The sequence below is a fragment of the Apis cerana genome, linkage group LG12 (genome assembly GCF_029169275.1).
Source record: "Apis cerana isolate GH-2021 linkage group LG12, AcerK_1.0, whole genome shotgun sequence".
In the NCBI taxonomy this organism is placed as follows: Eukaryota; Metazoa; Arthropoda; class Insecta; order Hymenoptera; family Apidae; genus Apis; species Apis cerana.
In genome coordinates this window covers 6,479,831-6,504,046 of record NC_083863.1, presented here as the reverse complement: position 1 = coordinate 6,504,046, position 24,216 = coordinate 6,479,831, and the positions used below count along the sequence as shown (strand labels likewise).

General features: G+C 37.2%; 2 protein-coding genes across 9 annotated transcripts; both read right to left on the bottom strand.

The window, feature by feature from the left end:
- Window positions 1-247: 247 nt before the first annotated feature.
- On the bottom strand, window positions 248-6,238 carry LOC108003843 (uncharacterized). Of its 2 annotated transcripts, none has more exons than XM_017066374.3 (5): window positions 5,795-6,238; window positions 3,932-4,311; window positions 2,654-3,052; window positions 1,931-2,308; window positions 248-951 (listed from the first exon to the last, which is right to left on the bottom strand). In XM_017066374.3, exons 1-5 carry the CDS (start codon window positions 5,939-5,941, stop codon window positions 450-452), a joined length of 1,806 nt encoding a protein of 601 aa, XP_016921863.1. In that variant the 5' UTR covers window positions 5,942-6,238; the 3' UTR covers window positions 248-449. The 2 variants fall into 2 exon arrangements, with proteins under 2 accessions (XP_016921863.1, XP_061938644.1); XM_062082660.1 differs by having other exon boundaries at window positions 2,828-3,052.
- Window positions 6,239-6,695: 457 nt separating this feature from the next.
- LOC108003838 (basic proline-rich protein-like) lies at window positions 6,696-21,047 on the bottom strand. Of its 7 annotated transcripts, XM_062082657.1 has the most exons (6): window positions 20,887-21,041; window positions 11,397-11,539; window positions 10,706-10,906; window positions 8,300-10,536; window positions 8,210-8,251; window positions 6,696-8,164 (listed from the first exon to the last, which is right to left on the bottom strand). In XM_062082657.1, the coding sequence occupies exons 1-6, from the start codon at window positions 20,887-20,889 to the stop codon at window positions 7,035-7,037; spliced, it is 3,756 nt and encodes a 1,251-aa protein (XP_061938641.1). In that variant the 5' UTR covers window positions 20,890-21,041; the 3' UTR covers window positions 6,696-7,034. The 7 variants fall into 7 exon arrangements, with proteins under 7 accessions (XP_061938641.1, XP_061938638.1, XP_061938639.1 ...); XM_062082654.1 differs by having other exon boundaries at window positions 8,210-10,536; XM_062082655.1 differs by having other exon boundaries at window positions 6,696-8,251.
- Window positions 21,048-24,216: the final 3,169 nt, after the last annotated feature.

Sequence of the window (24,216 nt, the reverse complement as noted above, 5' to 3'; positions counted from 1 at the left end):
CGCGTTCAACGAATATCTTACGTACGATTGCACCAACCAAGATCTTGAGAGCCCTCTCGAACGCCCTCGACGAAAATGTCAAGGCGAGGTGGAGCTATGTAGATAATTTGATCTGATGGAAAATACGAAGAAACCCGCGAAGAGATTGATGACTGTCCAGTTCAGACAACATTAATAATCTACGCGAGAAGATGGAATTAGAAATTATAATATATTTTGAGGGAAGGCATTAATGAAATTCTTCGCATGATTTTCAACGGTTGTAACAATTTTTTTATTAGGATAGCCTCGTAGATTCATCATCCTTTATTTTTTTTTTTTTTCGAAAATGAAATATTTTTCTCTTCGAATGATTCGATCGTAATCTTAAGATTGATTTAAAATTTTTTTCCACTTTTTAATAAGATATATTGAAACGTTGGTATAAAATTTTTGAAAGACACAAAAATTTAAGAAATGCTATCACTGAATTTTGTAAATCCCTCAACAGTATCGATGTCTTTTAATTGGTCGATACTTTCAGTCTCGTTGATATTCGTCTCTTTCGAAATCACAGTGGTGCTACTACAATCGTCACATTCATTCTCAATGGTGGTTGCTACAATTTTTTTAGCATCAACCTCGAATTTCTCGGTGCTCGCGTAATCCTCCTCGATATTAGATTTGTGATTGGAGGGAACTTTAAAAGATTTAATCGTGCTAGTTTCTCCCGGATTGCCACTCGATTCGGCAGAATCGTTGATTTGACGAAACTTTGTAGCCTCATCTTTGTCGTCAAGAACCGTTTCTTGGTATCGGGTAGCGGCAAAATTTGTATCTTTATCGTCCACGAATTTCGATTGTTCCACCGCCAAATGCTTAGCTATCGTTTCCAATGGCGACCATACTTTATCCACGAATTGTTGCCGTTCTTCCGGCGCCATCGATTCCGATCTATGAATAACATCGTATCTGGAATCAAAAGAAGAAAGAAAAGAGAATTATTTTCGTTCGAAACTAATTTTCAAAAATTTAAATTAAACGTTACCATTCAAATGTGAAAAAAACAGAGAAAGAATTTTAGGAATTTTATTTTATAAAATAAGTAAAAGATAATTAATTTATCTCTCCGACGATATTATATACAACAAACTAATACGAAGAAAGAAAAAGATAAAAATTTTGCTCGAACAAGAATTCATCATCGATAATATATCGAATTCTGATAAATTACTCGATACTTCCTTATTCGCGGTCAATAAAGCGCGTCGTCATCCAAGGTAATGCCTTGGAACAGAATCTATCGAGAGAATTTGCCACGAGCCATCTTCGTCCCTTCCTCCTTCCCCGCGTTTATACCCTAAAATTTAACCGATGACATTTCACGGTGGCCTTCCTTAATCAGCCATCGAACCATGTTTTTCGCTCGGTTTTTTCACCTTTATCCAACGTCGCGCATGTTCGGTGAAAGTATCGCGCGCGAGTTTACCGATCTTCACTGTACATCCTCCAGCTATAATATTACGTGTGGAACGCGCATTGTAACGATTCCACGATCCACCGGTTGATATAAGGTTGAAACCACGTTTCATCGATCGAGAATAAATCTATCAAGTCACTCGCGAAAGCGAAATCCTTACGTAATTGGAAAGAAGACGATGCAATCAGGTGCAGAGAAAAGGTGGGTGGAAAAATTTGCAAGAGGAGGAATTACTTACTGGAGATGCTTGGCTCAAGATACATGGAAATTTTATTTATTATATCCACGAGAGTGTTTACCTCAATATACTTCAACCTATTTTGTAATTATTATTTTTCCATGGATATTTATTTGTCAACGATTCTAATTTCACGGATGGAGAATAAAATATTTTATGATTTCGTCGAAATAGATGTTTATACGTTTTATATAATTGGATATTTCTGCGGGGATAAACTTATCGAAACTTACCTGGTCATCTTGTTCTTCTTTCTCGGATACAGATTCAAGTGGAACACCATTTGTTGCCTTTCCTCCTCGTCGCTCAAAGTCTGCGGGGGCGGAGAATAAAATTTCGGCCCCCTGTTGTACTGAATCGGCCTTCTCACCTCGTAATCCTCCACTGCCACCTGTCTCGGCCTGTTCCCTTTCTTATTTTGATTCTCCGCGATGTCGGTGATCGGGTAAATATCCAACATGACGCTGAACGGTTGCGGTTTACGCTTCTTGGAATAATTATTGGAATAAGAAATTGGATTCTCGTATAGAGAGTCTATGGATGTCGGTTTGTAGTAATTCATAGGCCGTCCATACTCGTAATTGTACTTATGAAGACCCGTTGGCGAAAATCTGGAAAAGTTCGATCATTTTGCTCTTTATACTTCTTATTAATCTCTAATTGTAAGAGACAAATTTATCAAATCGATGTCCAACCACGATAATTGTATATATATATTTAATATATTTAAATAATATTCAAATAACTATATTTCTTTGCCGAAGCAAAAATATATTATATAGATTGCAAAGAAAAAGAGGCCAAAAGATTTCGAAAGATTCTTAATAGTATCTTTTTCGAGAATTTGAATTAAAAAATATCCAGTTATTTGGGAAAGATGGTCAAAACAAATCAATTTGCATAATCAATTTTCATGCTCACATCGAATTAATCAAACACTTTGCTCGTCTACGAACCTGACATTAGACGTGGCCAACAGATTCACGTCCGTGGGATGTCTCGGTTTATATTGATAAAAGGGATCCTCGTTCAAAGGATAAGAACTTTCATCTTCTTCCGATCTATCGCTGTTGGACATCATCTCCCCGACCCCGGGGGGGAACAAATCGTATTTCTTCGGATTCACGTACACTCCTGCAAACTTGATGCCCCGATTCGGCAGGTCGGCGTCATTAGTCAGATACTTTATGATGTCTTGAATGTTCCTGGACACGTACGGGTATCTGTATTGGGACAACTGAGGATACCTTTGACGTTTGAAGGCGGTCGGCTGCGGTGTCTTCAACTCCCAGTGAAAAGGAGTCGGTCGACTCTCCTCTGAACTTTCATCTTCGCTCGAGGTTGGATATTTATGTCTGTTTATAATATATATATATTCAAACACATGTTCATCATGCATGGTACAGGTTATTAATTTAAGTAAAAATTGTTTCTTTATGTTAGACAAGGAGTTATTTGAACGAAATGAAATTGAAATTTATTTGAAAATTTCCCTCTAATTTTAAACGAGGATAAGGACGAGTGTAAGAGAATAGAATTTAACATTTTTCTGGTTCGAGATCCGTTTGAATATCGGAGCAAAGTGATAATAGAGCGATATTCGAGAGGCGAAAGAGATGTTGTCGAAGAATAGAAAGTGTTTCTCGACGATTAACGATTGAAACGGTGATTTATTATAGGCTGCAAACGAGTACACATCTGGTACAATGGAGCTGAAGATAATCAGTTAATGTAAATTTACACACGTGGAACACGAGTCAGAAATGTGTGCGAGTTACCAGAAGGAATTTATTAACTTTTGTATCGTGAAAAAAAAATGTGACGAATATAATTAATTTAATACTCAAAAGCAGTAATGGATTTTGCAACAGCCGTTATGTAACAGTCGTATTAAATACATAATATCCTTTTACTCGTGCTTATCTCGTACATAAAAATCTTCTCGTTGTCGAAGATTGAAATAAGCCGCTATATAAATCATACTCTTTATGACATTTTTTTTACGACTCGAGAAACCATATCGAATTTTTTATTTTGTCGTGTTATAAGAAAGGTAGTCGCATAAATCGTCCCGGTATTACTTGGATGGAAATATTTCTTTAAAATAATTAAAAATGATTTATGTACAATAAATTTTCTCCCGTAATTTGCCGATACGATTTTATCTTTGTCCTCGTTATAAGATATGTCTAAGTTTCTGATTTCAATCTGAAACAAAGGGGACAACATTCTACCTTTGCTTCACACGATAAACAATCGCGTGATTGTCGAACAACTGTTTCCCCTCTGCCGCCTCGTCCACCGATTTCAGCACTCTTTTCCTCAGTTTGAAGTTGTTCAGGTTCTGCGACTTAAACTCGGGATCGGCCACATTCTGATCGGCCGCCCCGTCGTAAGGAAACAGATTCTCATAGCTTTCATTGTCTGAGCGATCTTGAATGTAAATGGAGCTAGTTCTATTCACTTCTGGCGAAACAGTGGAGTTGTATAATTTTTTTGTTAAGTTCGACGGTTTCTTAAGCGCATTTTGCAAGATGTACATGTGCTTTGATTCCTGATTCAGTTTATTGTTCACAGATGACGCGGACGCGAAATCGTACAGAAATATTCCAATCTACAACAGAAAAATGATGATTTCTCGAATTTAATTTATATTTAATTTACAACCGATTAAAAATTTCTAATTTAAAAAATATATAAAATAAAGTGAGAAAAAGAAAAAGGAAAAAACATTTTCTAAAATCTTCCATCCATTAATATGAATTAAACTAACTCTAAGATTAAAATCTGAATCATAAGAAATAATGTTTCATTATTTTGAAATTGCAATTTTATTACACATTAGAAGAAATCACATCGCATCATATAATTCAAAAAAGGTATATAATTTTAAAAAGCAGTTTGTTTCGAATAAATTAATCAAATTTATTTAATCGTGAAATGTATTTACAGAAAGTGTGAAAAGTTTTCTTTCTAAACCGAACCGAAGATATCTATTTGATATCAATCTCCGAACAACCTGCACATTTTCTCCATCGTTCTCGTTCATTCATTAAGCATCAAACCAGATTCCATTCCTCCAAACTAATTCGTGTCAAAACACAGTTAACGCCCTATATGTGAATCACGCAGAAATCTGGTTTGCGACGCTTGGCCCGTCATGCATGCGAATCCACAAACAAGATCCTTCTCGGTGAAATTGTTGATTTTTAACCGTGGCGCTACCATGCTTGTTGCATTAATCATGGGAGAAAATCCGCGAGATTGTAATTGCGCCCATTGTTCTTCACAATGGCGCCTCATTAAGGCGCCGAGCGATAAAAAAAAAAAAAGAACTTTACTTTTGAAAGGAAAGGAACGTTTGTCACTGTAAAACGCGAACGTTTAGTACCACTTTTCTCTTTTCTTTTCCATCTTTAATTAATAACCGTTAGAATCGATTCAACAAATCTCAAATTAAATATCCTTGAAAATTAACTTTCTACCAATTAGAAAATTGTATTCTCTTCGCCACGATTCTTCCATTATGAATATTTTAAACGGTTAGTTACGGAAGTGTTTTGTTTGTATAATGCTCGTTAAAAATTTATCGTACGTGCAATATAATGTTTTTTTAACACGGTGGAACATAATGCGCTTGTTAACGATCGATACGTAATGCTCCTCGATCATGGGGGCCGAGTCATTGAACTTGATGGATAGCGTGCCAATATGCATGGATTTTTCGTGAGTATTTCACAGAAAAGGATGAAAGATGGTCCTCCTTGAAACGAGTAAGAGATATTTAGGTGAGCAGCGTGCAAATGTTTGGCTCGGCAAATGTGCGCAGAATTACGACTCTTTTCTACGATTTTTCTATTTTTAATGATTTGATCTTTGCAATCTTTTCTATTAGAAGATGCAGCAATGTGAAATATATATATATATATATTTTCTTGTTAAATATTACGTTTATTAATGGATGATGTATTTCGCAATTGCATGAATTATCTTGACGACACTCATCTTGACGACTCAAAAAGGTGAAGGGTGAGGTATTAGTTTTAATTACTGATTAGTATCGTAAGAATATATAATATAACATTTGAATTACTTACTAACACCACTACCACCACTACCATAACTCCAATCACGAATTTCCTGGTAATAGAATTGTATCGATTTCTACGATAACGATCACCGTTATCGGAATAAAGTCCAAGCTGAGACGTATTGATTACGGTTCTACGCCCGGTTTCAAGCATGTCCTTTAAATCTTCCGATTCTTATCCTTTTTTGATTATTCACATGACATTTTTCGAAATCAGTTTTAACGACACTTGAGTCACAAGACTGTGATGTTTATTTGTTGATACGGTATAATTATATAAAAATTAAGAGAAAAAATTACATATATTCTATTACGATCGATAATATAATTTGAATCGTGATCTGAATCGGTAATTTATATCGATTTTACAAATTCTACGTTACAAGGCCACGAGACTATTCTTTCCAAGCTCCATATACAACTAACGAGCATTCATTTCTCGCAACGGAGTTTTCACTGGTTGGATTCTATCACGAACGTAGAAAATTTCTTTGTACGTGGGGGAGGCTCGCTATGGTAGTAGGAGATAGGTTATGGGCTACTTACCACGAGATTCGAATCAAATATATTATTGGACGATAATGTAAGACAGAATGTCAGTGTCACGGAGACACGATTATTGGCGAACTATCATCGTTATCCTTACGCGGAAGGAGAGTCACTGTAATTACATGTTGTAAGGAGAATCGATTGCAACACAGAAATACGATTCATATTTGAACAACTCTTTTTATCCGAGATTGTTAAGCATGTTTCGTAATATTCATGTGCACAAAGGATGTCGTAGGCGAAAAAGTGATTGCCCGAATCCCTCTGGCGAATCAGGTGTTTGGTACTTCAGTTTGAAAATATCAAAGGTTCGAAAGGTTTCGACACTTCGTATGTGAAAATGAAACAACGTTACGACATTCTACTCTTTATACAAATTTTTATTTCTTCTATTTTATGCGTGTGTTAGATGTACAAAATTTACAAACGTGACGAGAGGTCATCATCAATAATTTTCAATAGTCGATCAATGGAAAATTGTATTCTCGCAAGTTGGATCGAATTGTTACTATCTTACGTTACGATTACACGCATATATGATACGAGCAACTGAGAATCCAGTCCACTCTATCGTTTTCGATTCTTTTCCATTGTCGATTACAGTTTCAGTATCGTCTCCTATGCGGATCCATAAATAGCTTTGTATACTATACATATAAAAATTAAAAAAAAAAATATAGTAGTATGAAATTGTCAGTTCAACTAAATCGCCTCTCGTCATCGAACGGCGGCAACTCGAACGGATTCTCCGGTACGGCATAGAAATAGCCAATGGGCCTCTTCGTGGTTGGTGGTACAGTAGGTGATGAAGCGGGTTTGCCAGTTGGCGGTGAAGTATAGATCGTCGATGTTGGCACAGAGGTGTAAATTGGTTCGGGTGGAGGCGGTGGTGTCACCGTGACGCGAGGTGTGGATGGAGTAGAAGGTGGAAGGTATGGCGGAGGTCGCGTACTGGGATATAAATTTCCGTCTGGATATGTAGAGCTAGGATATGTATACGTAGGTGAAATTGGAGTGGTTGTTGGAATTCTCGGAGTAGAAGTTCTTTGAGTACTATGAGGAGGCAAATACGTGTTGCCTTGGGTAGATGGCTTTGTATTTATGTTGGGAGGTAGATTTGGTGTTGAAGGCGGACGTGTAACAGGTGGAGATGGAGGTGAAGGTGGACGTGTAACAGGTGGAGATGGGGGTGAAGGTGGACGAGTAACAGGTGGAGATGGAGGTGAAGGTGGACGTGTAACAGGTGGAGATGGGGGTGAAGGTGGACGTGTTACAGGTGGTGAAGGAGGTAAATATGTTGGTCCAGTTGGGGGTGGCCGCGTTATCGGAGGTTGCGGAGATGGTGGACGACTTGTTGGTGGTGAAGGAGGTAGATAAGGTGTGGGTGGTGGTGGTGGACGACTTGTTGGTGGTGAAGGAGGTACATAAGGTGTTGGTGGTGGTGGTGGACGACTTGTTGGTGGTGAAGGAGGTACATAAGGTGAGGGTGGTTGTGGTGGACGACTCGTTGGTAGTGAAGGAGGTACATAAGGTGTTGGTGGTGGTGGACGACTCGTTGGTGGTGAAGGAGGTAGATAAGGTGTAGGTGGTGGTGGTGGACGACTCGTTGGTGGTGAAGGAGGTATATAAGGTGTTGGTGGTGGTGGTGGACGACTGGTTGGTGGTGAAGGAGGTATATAAGGTGTTGGTGGTGGACGACTCGTTGGTGGTGAAGGAGGTACATAAGGTGAGGGTGGTTGTGGTGGACGACTTGTGGGTGGTAATGGTGGTACATAAGGTGTAGGTGATGGCGGTGGACGACTTGTTGGTGGCGACGGAGGTAGATAAGGTGTGGGTGGTGGACGATTCGTTGGTGGTGAAGGGGGTATATAAGGTGTGGGTGGTGGTGGTGGACGACTCGTTGGTGGTGAAGGAGGTACGTAAGGTGTGGGTGGTGGTGAACGACTCGTTGGTGGTGAAGGAGGTACATAAGGTGTTGGTGGTGGTGGTGGACGACTCGTTGGTGGTGAAGGAGGTAGATAAGGTGTAGGTGGTTGTGGTGGACGAATCGTAGGAGGTGAAGGAGGTATATAAGGTGTAGGTGGTGGTGGTGGACGACTTGTTGTCGGTGGTGAAGGAGGTATATAAGGTGTGGGTGGTTGTGGTGGACGACTCGTTGGTGGTGAAGGAGGTATATAAGGTGAGGGTGGTTGTGGTGGACGACTCGTTGGTGGTGAAGGAGGTATATAAGGTGAGGGTGGTTGTGGTGGACGACTTGTAGGTGGTACATAAGGTGAGGGCGGTCGTGTTATTGGTGGAGGTCCAGGTGGTGCTGGCGGTAAGTATCCAGGTGGTGAAGGTGGCTGTGGTGGTCTAGGTGGAAGAGGTGGAGATTTTGATGGATATGGAGATGGAGTTTTTGGTGATGTAGAAGGTGGTAAAGGTTTTGGCGGAATATACTGGAATGGTGGTGTTCCCGGCGCTGTATCAGGTGGAAAACTTGGTGGTCGTGGAGAAGGAAAAGGAGGTATATATGGTGTAGATGGTTGTGGCTGCAATGTTTGTGGTGGATAAGGGGGAGGTGGTGCTGGAGTTCGCGGAGGAGATGGATAATTATAACCAGGTGGCTGTGGCGGTAATGGTCTTGGTGTTGGTGGTCCTGGATAATCATAACCTGGTGTTTTGGGAGGTGTGGTAGGTCTTGGGGGGAAAGGTGGTGCGGGAGTTGGAGGTTTTGGTGGTGGTTGTGGTGGTTGATAAGGTGATGGTGGTCCTGGATAATCATAATCAGGTGTTTTGGGTGGTAAGGGAGGCCTTGGTGGGAAAGGTGGTGCGGGAATTGGAGGTTTTGGTGGTTGTGGTGGTTGATAAGGTGATGGTGGCCCTGGATAATCATAACCTGGTGTTTTAGGTGGTGAAGGAGGTCTTGGAGAGAAAGGTGGTGCTGGAGTTGAAGTTTTCGGCGGCTGTGGTGGTGGAAAAGGTGATGGTGGTCCTGGATAATCATAACCTGGTGTTTTGGGTGGTGAGGAAGGTCTTGGAGGGAAAGGAGGTGGTGTAGGAGTTGAAGTTTTCGGCGGCTGTGGTGGTGGAAAAGGTGATGATGGTCTTGGATAATCATAACCTGGTGTTTTAGGTGGTGAAGGAGGCTTTGGTGGAAAAGATGGTGCTAGAGTTGGAGGTTTTGGTGGTTGTTGTGGTTGAAAAGGTGATGGTGGTCCTGGATAATCATAACCTGGTGTTTTAGGTGGTGAAGGAGGCCTTGGTGGAAAAGATGGTGCTAGAGTTGGAGGTTTTGGTGGTTGTTGTGGTTGAAAAGGTGATGGTGATCCTGGATAATCATAACCTGGCGTTTTGGGTGGTGAGGGAGGTCTTGGAGGGAAAGGTGGTGCAGGAGTTGGAGGTTTTGATGGTTGTTGCGGTTGAAAAGGTGGTCTTGGATAATCATAACCTGGCGTTTTGGGTGGTGAGGGTGGTCTTGGCGGGAAAGGTGGTGCGAGAGTTGGAGGTTTTGGTGGTTGTTGTGGTTGAAAAGGTGATGGTGGTCCTGGATAATCATAACCTGGTGTTTTAGGTGGTGAGGGAGGTCTTGGTGGGAAAGGTGGTGCGAGAGTTGGAGGTTTTGGTGGTTGTTGTGGTTGAAAAGGTGATGGTGGTCCTGGATAATCATAACCTGGTGTTTTAGGTGGAGAGGGAGGTCTTGGTGGGAAAGATGGCGCGGGAATTGTAGGTTTTGATGGTTGTTGTGGTTGGAAAGGTGATGGTGGTCCTGGATAATCATAACCTGGTGTTTTAGGTGGTGAGGGTGGTCTTGGGGGGAAAGGTGGTGCAGGAGTTGAAGTTTTCGGTGGAAAAGGTGACGGTCCTGGAGGTGGTCGTGGGTAATCGTAACCTGGTATTTTGGTTTGCGATGGTGGGAAAAGTGTTGGAGGTGGTTGTGAATAATCATAAGTTGGCGTTTTGGATGGCGGTGTTACTTTCGGTCCTGGCGGAAATGTTTGTGGATAAATGTCATAATCATTTGGTTTATATGATGGAACTGTTGGTCTTGGTTTTTCTGATGGGAAAAATGGTGATGGCGTCGGTGTTCTTGGTGTTGTAAGTGGCCCACTTGGTCTGTCATAAGACGATTGAGTTTGAGATGGCAGCGTAAATTCATTAGTAGGTCTTGGATAATTATATCCTGTTGAAACCTCTATTGGTGGCTTTGTTTGAATTGTTCTGAAAAATATTATATATAAAAGTATTATATTTAAAAGTAATGATTTTAATTATAATATTAATTTTATTTTTAATTATAATATTGATATCTTGTAATTTTTTAATATAATGATGTAATGATGTAATGTTACTATTTTTATTGAATGTTTAATACTAATTAAATTCTTACGGTGGTGATAAAGTTGTCCTTGTTTGAGTTGGATATGTATAAGTTGATGTATGTATTGCGGGAGTAGAATAAGTAAATGTTGTATGTTGGTCAGGTCTTGATGCTGGTGGATATGTAACTCTCCCATCATGTGTTTGATAAGTATATCTTGTAGTTTTTGTCGGTAGAGTTACCGGTGGTATCGTTGTTTTCAATGTTGTTCTGTACAAGAAACATATTTATTGATAACGATAGAAATATATTATAATTTAAAGTCAAAAGTAACAATAAATAGTATATAAAAGTAATATTATATACTTTTAAATAAATATAAAAGTAACATTTTATATGCAATTTTTGTTTAACTCGTAGTGATATATAAGAATAAGATAATGTACGCGGTATTGTTAATCTGGTTAGTGTTGAATACGTATATATATATATATATATGTTGTTATAGAACGTTGAGCGATGGTTAGTGTATAAGATGTTCTGTATGACGGAAACGTAAAATTTCTGTTGGGTATTGGATAAGTATATGCGAATGTCAGTACTGATGATTTTGGACTTATAGTTAGTCTATCGAGAATACATACATATATGTAGTATATCATGTTTGACAATTGTAGTCAACACGTTATATTTACTTGTCTGGATGATAACATAAATGATCGTACAATGTTTTAGATATAATTTTTTAATCAATTCTTACCGCGGTGGTAAAGGCAATTTCTCATGCGGTGGCTCATAAATATAACCTCCATTGCTCGCTATCGCTCTTTTGCTCTTCTCACTCGATGCTTGCGCATGGTGTGTGGAGAGCACTGCCACTATTGTGGCAATCAACAAGATTCGCTGGATAAAATACAAATTATCGTTACATTTCATTCAAACAAAACATCTTTTATCTATACACGATATTTTAATTTTTAAATTAATTTTTAAATTCTATTATACGATAATAACCTAGATTATTGAATGGACTTGAAATATATCAGGTCACGGATCACCACGTAATTGATTGTAACATGTTGTAAAGCGATTTCGTGGGATTATCTCACGCTTTACCTAAGAACTTATATAACCTGTCTTGATTACGATATATCTATGATACATCAGTGATAGTAAAAGGTTCATCCGTGTGAAATTATATGATACTTTCATTGATCATTAGATGCTTAGTCTATGAAATTTGATCAAACTTCAATAAAAAATTTGTAACATTTTCCTTACTACATCAATAGAAATATCTTCGTCATTTCGATACATTAATACGAAAAATGTCTATCTGTTTCAAGATTTTATATTTTATTTCTATTATATCGAAATATCGAAATTACAACTATACGTCTTTAATGAACGCTTTTAATTAATAAAGATTGTAACAATGCATCGAGGATAATTATCTTTGGTCGGACGAACGAGTGTCGTAAATCAGCCGATTGAAAATCACATTGGCCAGAAATTAAAACCGTCTTATCCGTTTGCGACATCGTAAACGCGAATGATAGTTCTGTCTCGAAGAAACGTCCAGTGACCTTTAGACGTATAATTTATATAGAAGGATCGCAAAGAAGAGAATCTCCTCTTGGTGTGTTTCGCCAACATGTGAAAGGATCCTCACATATATATAACTGATGTCACGTTCGTCCAACTTGCGGAACAAACGATACAGATCGCAAGGTTACTATCTCCTCGAAAAAATTTTTTAAATTTCACACTTTCATTTAAGATGTGCGCTTATATTGTTTTTAATTAACCAATTATGGAATTTCTGGGGAAGAGAAGAGATTTCATTAAAGTTCTTGGCGATTTTGAAAGGAATTTTAATTAATGCGAATATGAAATTTTGCCATGGATGGATGAATTTATATTTAATTAATATTTAATTAAGGGGAATCGATTTTTTTTTGTTTATGGCGATTGGAAGGCATTATATCTTTGGAAACGAGTTACATTTTGATTAGGATCGTTCCTCGCGGTTGCCAATTGCGAAATTATCTCGCTTCTCAATCTTTGGAGATATTCGTGAAATTCGAGGAAATCCCATGTATAATGGGTGTATTATGTAAAAAGAAGAATATAAAATATAGGAAGTCTGATTATGCATATCAAGTCCTTAACGAACTAGACGGATTCTACTCTAGAATATATAATTTCGATATTTATTAAGACGTGTTCTACCAATTACCGTTCTGATTTGTAATGTTGCATTAATTCATATTATATAATATCCATTATACAAAGAGCAATTATATTTTGTTGACAAGATATATCCTATGATTAATACCATCAATGGTTTCATGTTGTATTTATGCGAGTAGTGCAAACAATTAGGCACATCTTAGCGGCCTCACCATTTTTATTTGCACCTAGAGAAAGTTGCAAATTATATGTTCAAAAGAGAGGTCTTCGGGTCTAATGAGAAACCAATATGACAAGAGTTTTCTATATGTTGGCTATTCGCACGTTTCGAGGTGCAAAATTATGTCGCAACTGCTAAAAACTAGTTACAATTGCTGTTTAGTTCCATCTTATATTAACCAATGATCTGATGGCAGCCTAAATTCCAAATCAGTTCTGTCTTTGAGAAAATATTTACTACATTTCTGAACCTCTTGAAAAGATTCGTCAAGTAACGCGGAGAAGAATTATTTCTTTTTTTTCAAATTTTTGAAATTTCTTTCTTATATATATGACACAGAGAATATTTATTCAAATTTAGTCGATGCTCCATTTAAACTAAATTGCAATAAAGATTTTAATTGAATAATTTTCAAAAAATTCTAGTACTTCACACTCGAGTCAATTATTCCAAATATTAAAATATCTTTGTATGCATATGTAATAAGAATCGATACGATGTATCATTCGAGAATAGTTTGAATTTTTCGCGATCAATATTCGTTTCCTTGGATTGGGATCCATTTATTAATCTGTTTGAATCGCTCTCACGAGTCTCGTTCAATGGATGAACAGCTGCGTCACGCGTGATAGGTGCAAAAATGACGTCTTGCATAATGGAGAAGGTTGCATCTTTGGTACTAATAAAGTCCAATGTGTTCAGCAATATGGCTTTCTAATTATTCTGCCTCGTGCGCTGCTAATGCGAATGCTTATTAAACGAAGAAACACTGAAGGCGCGCATCCATCAGTTTCATTGTCGTAACAACGAAAATAGCAATGGGTAAGAAGAAAATTATTTTTGCAGGAATAAAAAATGGATACTTAACCGATTCTCGAGTGAAACAGGCATAAATTAATTCCAATCAACACGCAATAAGTGTCAAGTGGGCAAATCTCATTCCAATATGTTTAATTATTCACTGTCATTCGATCAATTTAGAAAGAATAATTATATTATAATTTAATCTTTCTTTTTTTAAATATTTACGTTTGCAATTATAACAAACTGTTACAATAGATGTAAATGTTTTAACAATTATATTTGGTCAGAGTGTTTTATAGAAAATGAGTATTAAACTGTGATCCAGCAGAGGAAAATTTATCATGCTGTAAATTCTTTCAAGGAGCTTAGCTGGATGGATTGTTTGACCTTTCTTGATATTGCAACCTGATTTTTTCTTGAGAAATAAAATTAAAAGTTAACTAATAAAATTATCCACGATAGTTAACTAGCGTGTATAAATAAAAGTAAAAAGTTTTGAGAAAATATCGTTTTAACGTTTATGTATGTGTGTGTGTCGCACGAAGGAAATGTAATAGCAATTACATCAAATTCTCTTATTATTGGTTGTGATTGTACAATTAAACGATGCCGATGCTCATTATCTAAGTGCCTCGTTGAACGAATAAATGAATAAAATAAATTATAAATATTATAGATAATTATATTTCCTCGATTATTCAATCTTTTAACTCACCACTATATAAGATATATAGGACATTTCTATTTACAATCCCTTTCTTTGACATTTTATATATATATATATATTCTTTGAAATTTTCTTCGTATTTGAAGAGTAAATCTGATTTAATGTTACTCTCTAAATTAAAATTTTAATAATCTTTTTCATATTTGATAATTTATTTTTCGAAAGAAAAAAAAGAAGAGAAAGGAAATAATAAATTTAAAAATATCTTATGCAAAGCATTCCAACTGAATACTTTCGATTATTTTTTTTTTTCTAGTATTCTTGGAAGAAATACATGATATTAAATTTGACTTTTAGATAAAGAAATTCTTGGAAAGATTGCAAACTAATCTTAAAAAAAAGAAAAAAAAGACACTAAGAAGAAGCGATGAAATTTCACGCAAAATATTTCAAAGATCCTGAATTTATTAGTTTCCTTTTTTTATTCTTATGAATAAGATACCAGTTATTTTTTTTTCTTTTTAATTTATTGCCTTCCTTTTTCCATTCATGAATGAGTCATCAAATTCCTATTCTTCTCTATACACCTCTACGAAATAAATTACCAATCACATCTAAAATAATATCAAACTTTAATTTACAATCTAATAAAATCTAATAAATATCTTCGATCATTTACACATTCTTTACTCTTCTCAAAAGCAATAAGAGAATAATAAAATAGATAATGGTGGTTTTTCTCAGGTATTCGTGCAACGAATTTCTCACGGCTGGCGCCGATGAATTGAACAGACTGCAGACCAGTGTCACACGATGCGCGAGAAGATTACTGGAGAAAGTTCCTTATATCTTGCTACGAATTCGCCAACACCTCTTCTTCACCCACGTAATGAAACTCACGTATCAAATCACCCACGTAATTTGGAAAAATCAATGGATCACTGTCGACAAGATTCACGTACTTTTACCGTAAGAAAAATCGGCTCTGTCCCATCCAGAGGGAAGCAAGAAATCGCGTGGAGACTCGGCGCATATCTCGTCGCGGTAGCGTTTACACGAGGATTCAAATGACATTCACTGGACAGGCGATTTTGTCATACGATCCAGCCGAGAAAAATATTTATGGGTAAAAATATTTTCTTCGCGCATCGTGGGACAATGCAACTTTTTCCTCGTAGAAATTCAAATTTATCTGGAAACCTTTCTTTAGAAACGTTTTTTATGAAACGCAATTTTCTCTCCGCGATGTTTCGCCCGCATCTGTATTTCTCCTGTAGACAGATTCGCTATGGTGAAGTTTGTTGCTTTTCTTTTTTTTTGCACCGTGATTGTGAAAAGAAATTTGAGAAGTTTGGAAAAACATTTTTCATTTCTTTTCGTATCTTCGAAGAAGATTTCAAGAATTCCTCTTCAGAATTATAGATCGTGTACAATTCGGAGCGGAATAAATTATTATTGATATTGTAATCAACGATTTAATTTAATCATTATTATGTGAAGAGTATTAGAACAGATATTATTCATGTGAAGAAATTGGAAGATGTTGGACATGGCGAGTGTTTAACGAGAATGTTCATCATGGGCGATATCCTCGTCCTGGGTAAAGTTCAGTGACGCAACAAGAGGAATCGGAATACGTTTATAACCGCCACGAATCCAATCCTGGCAGATCACGAGTTACCGAACCACACGAGCTACCAGCTGAATCCTTTTCGGGAAAAGGTTGAAGGTCACGTGGAAAGAGCGTATTATAACCATTACGTAAACGAACTTATAACTCGGCCTGCGATGTCTTGGACCGTATAAATAAGAGGCGAGGGATCGTGGAGAAACGAGGCGAGGAAAAAAGAAGAAGAGAAAAGAAGAGGCGACCGATTATTTATCATGTTTTTTTTCACGAAAGAGCATGGATCATCTCGCGAAATTTATTGGTTCAGCCAGATCAGTAGTTGAGCAATCGAAATGCTCGATCTATCGATGTGAAAATAATTATTCATCGGAATTCGTGAGGAATCCGTTCGTGTTGTGTCATCGAGACGAAAGTGTTACGTAAAAATTTCTTTCTAGACGCGGTCGAGCATTTGTCTAATTGATATTTTCGATCGATCTCTGTCGAGCGTTTATATCATGTTTGTATTGTTGTTAAGAAATTTTATTATCGATGGTTGGAGATGGTGGAAGAATTTAATATCATCGAATCGATGGTAAATTAATTGGAAAAGGAACGGCATACCTCGATTTATGCGTTATGTTGATCGTTTCGTATTCACGTTGCAAAATCATCGAAGTTGTCACACGACATTTCGACGTGGTAATTCTCGAAGGGTATATAATGGTAACTTTATCGACGATGATCTAACATTAATTTTTAACACGACAGCGATCACCGATCTGGCAATCGCAAATCGAACTTCTATTTTTATAATACTTCTCTTTATATTAATTCGTCGTTTTCGATAATGATTCCGCTAAAATTTTTTTTAAAAATAAGTTTTAGCAAGTAAAAACTCGAGTTATAGTTAAATAAAGAAAGATTTAGAAGATTTATTTCTCCAGACTCCAATGACACTTTATTATCTTTCTTCTTCCCTCATCATCATCAGTTGAGCTCAATTTACAATGCGTGTAGAATATAATAATAATACGATTCTTTTCTTTTTCAGTTAATGGCCGCACACCTTAGCAATTCTCGATACCAATGACTTCATAATCGTTCAAAATCCAACACCCACCCTTTTTAACTGAAATCTCTCGGATGATGCTCGAGGAAAGGAATTCAAGACACAAGTATCCTTCTGATCAAGGTTGTATCACATAGAGAACACGAACAAGTCATTGGTTATCCATTAATTAATGACATTAAATCTTAAACATTAGATTATCGTTGGAGAAATCAATCAATGACGGAAGAATATTAATCGAGTCTTATAAAGAACTTATCCCCTATCTATTTCAATTATCGACTATTTGGATAAAAATTACTCTTATTATTTCTACATTAATCATCGATCTAATTTTTAAAAAATTTCTAGCATTCAAGTTTAAGCCCTTCAAGAATAAAATTTTGGAGAAACAATTTTCTCCAATAGTAAAATTATTCTTAGATGTAGTTTGTCCGTTTGGAAAATCTTCGAGGGTTGTAATTACTCACGATCCGATATATTCACAGTGGAAAAAATTCCTTTCCTGAGAAGAATCATATTCCCATATATACATATTCGCCCTTCCAATTTTTTTGGAGCGAAAATTTACGAATCCATTTCGTCTCGTCTCTTGAAGCGTTTTTACTGGAAAAGAAAAATGGCACAATGCTGCGATGTTGCAAGATTGCGAACGGTACAGTTTCGAGACGTAGGCGATTCGTTGCCATAGATCATAAGCATGGAATTGCATTAAACTTGCGATATCCAGAGGAAATTCAGGCAAGAACCCGCGGAAACCGGGAGCGCAGGTGGAAACGTCTCTAGGCGTGGGAACGGAAAATGCAACCAGTAGATTCACTATGCAATACCCATTAGATAAGGAACGAACAAACAGTTGAAACGGACAATGAGGGCAGAAAAACTATTCCCTGGGAGGAAATGTCAGTTCTATAAAAGATCACCTGATTACTTATTACCAACCATTGTTCGTCATCGCTTATAATAAATGTCAGCTTCGACGCATTGCTATGTCCCTGATTAGATGCAGGTAAAATCTTGATGACTGAAAGGAAGAAACAAAAGAGAGAGAAAAAAAAGAAAAAAAAAGACACATCTATCTGTGAAATCGACGAATGCAACGAATTATTTTGACCTGATAAAATGATTGGCGAATCGATGAATTGACGAATTTTCGTTTAATGTTCGTTTCGTGCGTCTATCTCGATCTTAAAAAAGGTTTATCAAGTAATTTTCCGTAGCCCGTTTCGAAATATCGATCGATCACGTTCGTAAATGAATGTTAATCGGAATTCTTATCACGGTTGACGCGCGAATCTGAAGATCACAATCGCATCCAGCGTACGCCATGCACTTTCTTAGTTTATTAGCCTATTAATGTTTCCGCGAGTAATGTTACGCGAGTGGTTACGATCGGTCTCGCGTTGCAGTTCAACGGTTAAAAGGATTTTCGCAAGCTAATATATTTTTATTGTCGGTCGTAAGCCACTTCGAGAAGTTATGGAGAAGAGCGTATGGTTCAGCGTAGACACTTTTCAGAAATAGTTGGAAAAATTGTGAAATCGATGATTGTGAAACTGCGAGCTATATTCTGATATTTTTCACACGGATGGAAATGATTCGATGAACGACTCGGTGCTCTTGGTATATTTGATGAGTTGGTTGGTGAAATTCGATTTCCATGATTTCGTTCGAAAAGGAAGAAAAAAGAAGGGTGAAATCTTGTTTTCACGCGAGGATCACGTTAATTGGAAAAATCCGTAGCTTGAATAATCTGATTATTGATCTTTCATCCTGATTAAAGAAGAAGAAGAGATTCTCAGGTTTCAAGTGGATATCACACGTTGTAGCACTATTGAAAAGTTGTACATAGCAATCGTTCAATGGACGAGTCAATTTCAATCGAGCGATTAAACCTGTTTCACCGTGAATAATAATTAGTTCAAGTAAGTCAGCGATGGTTATTTGATATTTCGTTGCTCGAATCTTAATTATTTCTTCTTAGTTGCCGGTAAAAATATTCTTTCCCAAATATGAAATAAACACGAATATATTTAACAGAAATTGATATTTTGAAAATTCTTTCGTATTTAAAAAAAATTTTTAATTTCTCATCTCTCAACAACGTTCTCTCATTTGTCAAGCCACGTGGTGTAATTCGAATCAAATAAGAAACTCATGTAGGACGTTACATCATCGATTCGAAGTTTCCAATGATACACGAATCGAATATTTCGATGGCACGTTTTTTTTACGATAGAATTACGATGTTGACCTTTCGTAAACAAAAATTTCTATTCGTTACATGATCACGAGGGTATCATCTTTATCCAAACACGCCGTGCGCGAGAGGTACCATTACACGATCATCACTATTAAAATCAATTTAAGTAATCGTAGCTCGATGAAAGAGAATCTTCTTCGAACAGGTTGGATAAAATATTTACATGTACAACAAATTTTTCATTTTCTTTAAGTACGTTGCATCATTATAAAATCACGCAATTACAGGAAAGTAATTTTTAATTCAATTGGAATTTAACATTTTGCAGGAATGCTCGAATTTATTTCAAGCGTGTTATAAAAAAAGCTTTGTAAACTTTATAATTAATCGTGACGCACAGAATTTATGCAACATAATACGAGAAAATAAAGTCTCTAATCTGAAATATAAAATTTTATACAAGTTTTCGCCTATTTTTCTTTCAAACTTATTCCAATTTTCCCTTTTGCTTCACTTTGCACGAAAGAGTCTAACTAACGCATTAGCAGCCCCATTTTCCACGGATTTTCCCTTATCGACGGCGATGACAGTGATTAGGATGGACGGTTGGGAAACGGAGGCTCCACAAGGAGGCGGATTTCGAATAAACAATGATAACCTTTGGTATTTCGCGCGGCAACAGCTGGCTGACGCTTCCATCTCGCTATTAATTCTCTCTTGCAAGCCTGTGCACGCGGTCGTGCGTGTAAATACCAAGCTCGCCGGTGTAAAATCGGTGTTTTGTCGAACGGACGATAGTGGCAGCTTTCAAAAATTTCACAATCGAGATGTGATCTTCGAAATATGGCTAACATCGTTCCTTTTACAGGTCGAAGAAAAAGAACGCACGATCGAGGCGAACAAATCGAACGATCGTTTTCTCGGCTCTCCAAAAAACAGAGAAATTCTCTAATTCTCGAGAAACGAGCTCTCTATGGAAAAAACGAAAAAATTCGTTTAACGAATACTTCAAATAGATGATTATCGTAGATTCTCGAATATTCGCGAATCCTAAGAAGAAGATCGGATTCCTCCGATCCCAGAAGAGCACACAATTTCGGCGAGGAAACGGCACACGACGATTTTCTTGCAGAAACATTACACAACAATCGTATAAACCCCGTCATAAACACTTTCACCACTATATGACAATTTCCATTCTATCTTTATGATATATTAATTCTTTCTTTTTCAAATCACTCGAAATATCATATACCCTGATGTAAAATCGATATTTCCCGCACTATCTTCCCGATCTACCGATTACCGTCCGATCCACCTTGCGACAGTTTCGAATCTGTTTCACCCTCCGACCAATCAACCTCTCAACCTCTTTTTTTTTACTCGCGTCCATCCAACGCCCACACGTTTCTTTTCTCTTTTCTTTCTTTCTTTCTTTCTTTCTTTCTTTCACTTGTCCCTTGTTGCTGGCACTTTACTTACCATCTTCCGTGATCGCGATCTAATTTTTTTCGGCCCCTTTTTATCTTAACCGAAAGAAGAAAAAAAAAACTTGGACACCAAGTAAACAAGGGGCGTCACACACTCAACACGGGCACATCGTCTCCGCGGGTGCGCTTCGTGGTCCCGGGAGAGGTGACTTCTTCGTCTCGAGGAACGTGGAGAGCATTTATAGGATTCACCCGATTGGCTGGTGGGGGTAAAACGTTCGGTCCATGCGATTATTGCGAGCCGACGTCCACCGGGAGGATGCTGTAACTCTTCTTGTTCGTGAGACGAGGTGGAACGGCGAGGTGCAAAGGAGAAGGAAAGATCTGTATGGCTAGCGTATGGGGGCGAGAGAGATGGGCGAAGGGTGGAAGGGAGAGAAAGAGAGACAGAGAAGGAGAAAGTGAGAGTGGTTGGCTAGCGAGAAGGACGAGACGATGTACAACATTGTCTGAAAAGGTCCGAAGTCGCGTTCGAAGATCCTCGTGGACGTGTTCGCCTATCGAAGGACGTTCGTCCTGAATCCTCCTTCCAACGGAACAACAGTTGTACAACAGAGGCAACAGAGGCAACTTGATTTCAAAGTTTTTTCGAAGGATCGGATAAATCGAAAATTGTGCCGCCCTTTGCGCGCAGCGGACTCGTCGTGCAGCGATTAAAGGGAGATGGATCAGAGAAGAATTGTCACGAGAGAATTATAACTTTGCTTCGTTTCGATTATAACGATGAGGTGATTGGTGATCTAAGGGGAATTCTCGCAGGCTCTCAGAATCGTAGGATCGTCGGTTGGTTGGATATATCGATGGTATTTGGAATTAATGGTATCATTTAAGGTGAAATTTATAGCCGTTTCGGGACGAAAGCTTCTATTAAACGGATACTTGATCGTGATATTTCGATCGGGAGCGAGTTGGATCTATAATGTTCTTGTCGGATCGATGGCTCGTAATATTTTGCTCGATTGAATTATCGAATTAACTGGTTAATTGGACGGTCAACATGTCATTTACAACATGTTGCTCCTCTCGACTCACTGTTTTCGCTCAAAACATTCATTATGAATTCATCGATCACTGACATTTAATAAGAATCTTATTCATAGTCACGCTAAAGTCGTCCCCCGCGATCGGTCTTAAAATTCGCAAAAATGAAAAATAAAAAAGAAAGGAAGAAGAAAAAGGAGAAGAAGAAGAAGAAGAAGAAAAAAGAAACTCATTAAAACGCTCGTAGAAAGTAGACACGTAATATTCCGTAATCACATAATACACCTAGTGAAACTGCGTAACACGTAATTAAGTTGCGAGCGGACAACGCATCGATATGCTGAAGAAGCTTTACCCCGCGTTCTTGTCATTTATTCCTCTAAAATTCTCTTCTTGCTTAATTATTTATATATCGATTTTTATAACCATAATAGCCACCTAGTATACCGTGTATTATCTGAATAACGTAATTATCCGGTGGAAGGTATTGAAGAAGGATCTTTTGTTCTCGAGTAGAGGGTGCGAGCATAAATGCCGCCATAATTATACGGTAATAAATTATCCGCGTAACGTTCTTTCTTCTTTCTTTTCTGGAATTATAACCAAGATTACATGAATAATTGATCCTAATCCTGGCTAGGAAAATGAATAATAGTCATTAACGTAGCGATATCGCGAAAGATATTATAGATCATTGAAATGAATCATCATAATTGTCACTATTTGTATTAATGAAGATGTATAATTTGGGATCCATCTGAAACGATCGTAAAATCTCAATAGCAGTCTCGAGCCAATCTCAGATCTTATCTATTTATTTCTCGATATTATAATATTTTGGATTAGTCAGGTTTCGATGAAAATTCTTTGAATATCCACTGCCACGTTTGTCCCAATAATTTCTATCATTCGAATCCATTGTGTGTGCGTTTATCGATCAGAATTCCGCGAAAACAATTTCTAAAATAGACGGTTTATAAGGAAATCATTGCTTTACGCAACATTTCATTTGTATCACTGTCATCGAGATCCATGCAGATTTTCATGCCTCGGTTAAGAACCTCGGACACAATGATGCTCGAGGATTGGCCATAATCACCGCTAACGTTTACGTGAGTTCACCATCTCTTGTGTGCTCACGTGCTATTTACACCTGCATCGTTTACCGATGTCGCCATTCCGTGTTACCGTAACAAAGACGTTCGAATAATGGAACAGGCATCTCGGACTAATTGGATTTAAGTACACCTGATTTGGCTCTAATTTATTCTAACCGAGGGTGAAATACAATTTTATTTAATGTGGAGTCTGTGAATCTTATGCTAGAAAGAATCAATTGTGGTCAACATCGATGTGTTCTCTCGAAATTTCACATATTTTGATCAAATTGGAATATTAATTATATAAATCATAAATTAATATTATAAGATTTTCTCAATCTTGCGTAAATAATTATCTTTTTAATATTGATTCTTTTTTTCTCGAAGTCACGAGTCGATTTAAGTAAAAACAGCTTTAGAATTTAAAAATAATTTGAAGATAATTACATCGTGCGATCGAGAATGTGAAAAATTATTAATAAAATTGATTATTGTCACTTAAAATCCATTAGTTCGGTTTATGTTAAGTAATCAAGTAGCTCGTTCGACATTTTGTTGCTCGTCGATCATAAAATATTGCGCATGAAAGATTTTCTCCGATGAGATCCTTGGGAAAATCTGAAAATACGAGCCCATGTCTATTTACATATCTACGGAACCATCAAAACGCTTTAATTAAAATAATTTAATTAATTTCTCGTACGCAATTGCGAGATTTCAATTCTATTTGACGTGTAATCTAAAAATTCAGAAGGGGTGGAAAAAATGGTGCAAGAATATTTCGTAGTATTTTTCCATCGTCAAATTACATAAGGAATAATACTCGAAATAAAAAAAAAAGTGTAGAAAATGTTAACAAATATTCAAAGTTCTGTATTAAAAGATTTCATTTTCGAATCTTAATAATTGTGAAATAATCTCAATTAAAATCCAGTTTCGTTCAATTGGAATGAATAATAAGGATGATAGAGGATTGAAGATCTTCTCAGATTTTTATTCCTTATTGAAATTTTCTTCGAACATTTCTCTACGATTTAGGCTTCGTGACTTCGTTTCTCCGTTCGGTCTGGAATATTAAACTGAACTTTACATTAAATTACTAACAAGAACGGTAATCACAGGTAAATGTTTCCACTATTATCATCCATATTTCTTCATTATTGCGCTAACTTGTTGCACAAATGGCAACTGAATTCCCACGGTTATGACAGTGAAATATTAGATCGCGGGAGTATTAAGAC

Bases quoted from the DNA above. Each gene is read 5' to 3' on its own strand.
- LOC108003843 (XM_017066374.3), bottom strand. From the start codon at position 5,941: ATGCTTGAAACCGGGCGTAGAACCGTAATCAATACGTCTCAGCTTGGA. The intron at 4,312-5,794 runs GTAAGTAATTCA...TTTCTGTTGTAG, and splicing joins TAGTGGTGGTAGTGGTGTTA to ATTGGAATATTTCTGTACGA. The intron at 3,053-3,931 runs GTAGAATGTTGT...TATTATAAACAG, and splicing joins GTTTATCGTGTGAAGCAAAG to ACATAAATATCCAACCTCGA.
- LOC108003838 (XM_062082652.1), bottom strand. The intron at 10,907-11,396 runs GTAAGAATTGAT...TTTCTTGTACAG, and splicing joins AAATTGCCTTTACCACCGCG to AACAACATTGAAAACAACGA. The intron at 10,537-10,705 runs GTAAGAATTTAA...AATATTTTTCAG, and splicing joins AGGACAACTTTATCACCACC to AACAATTCAAACAAAGCCAC.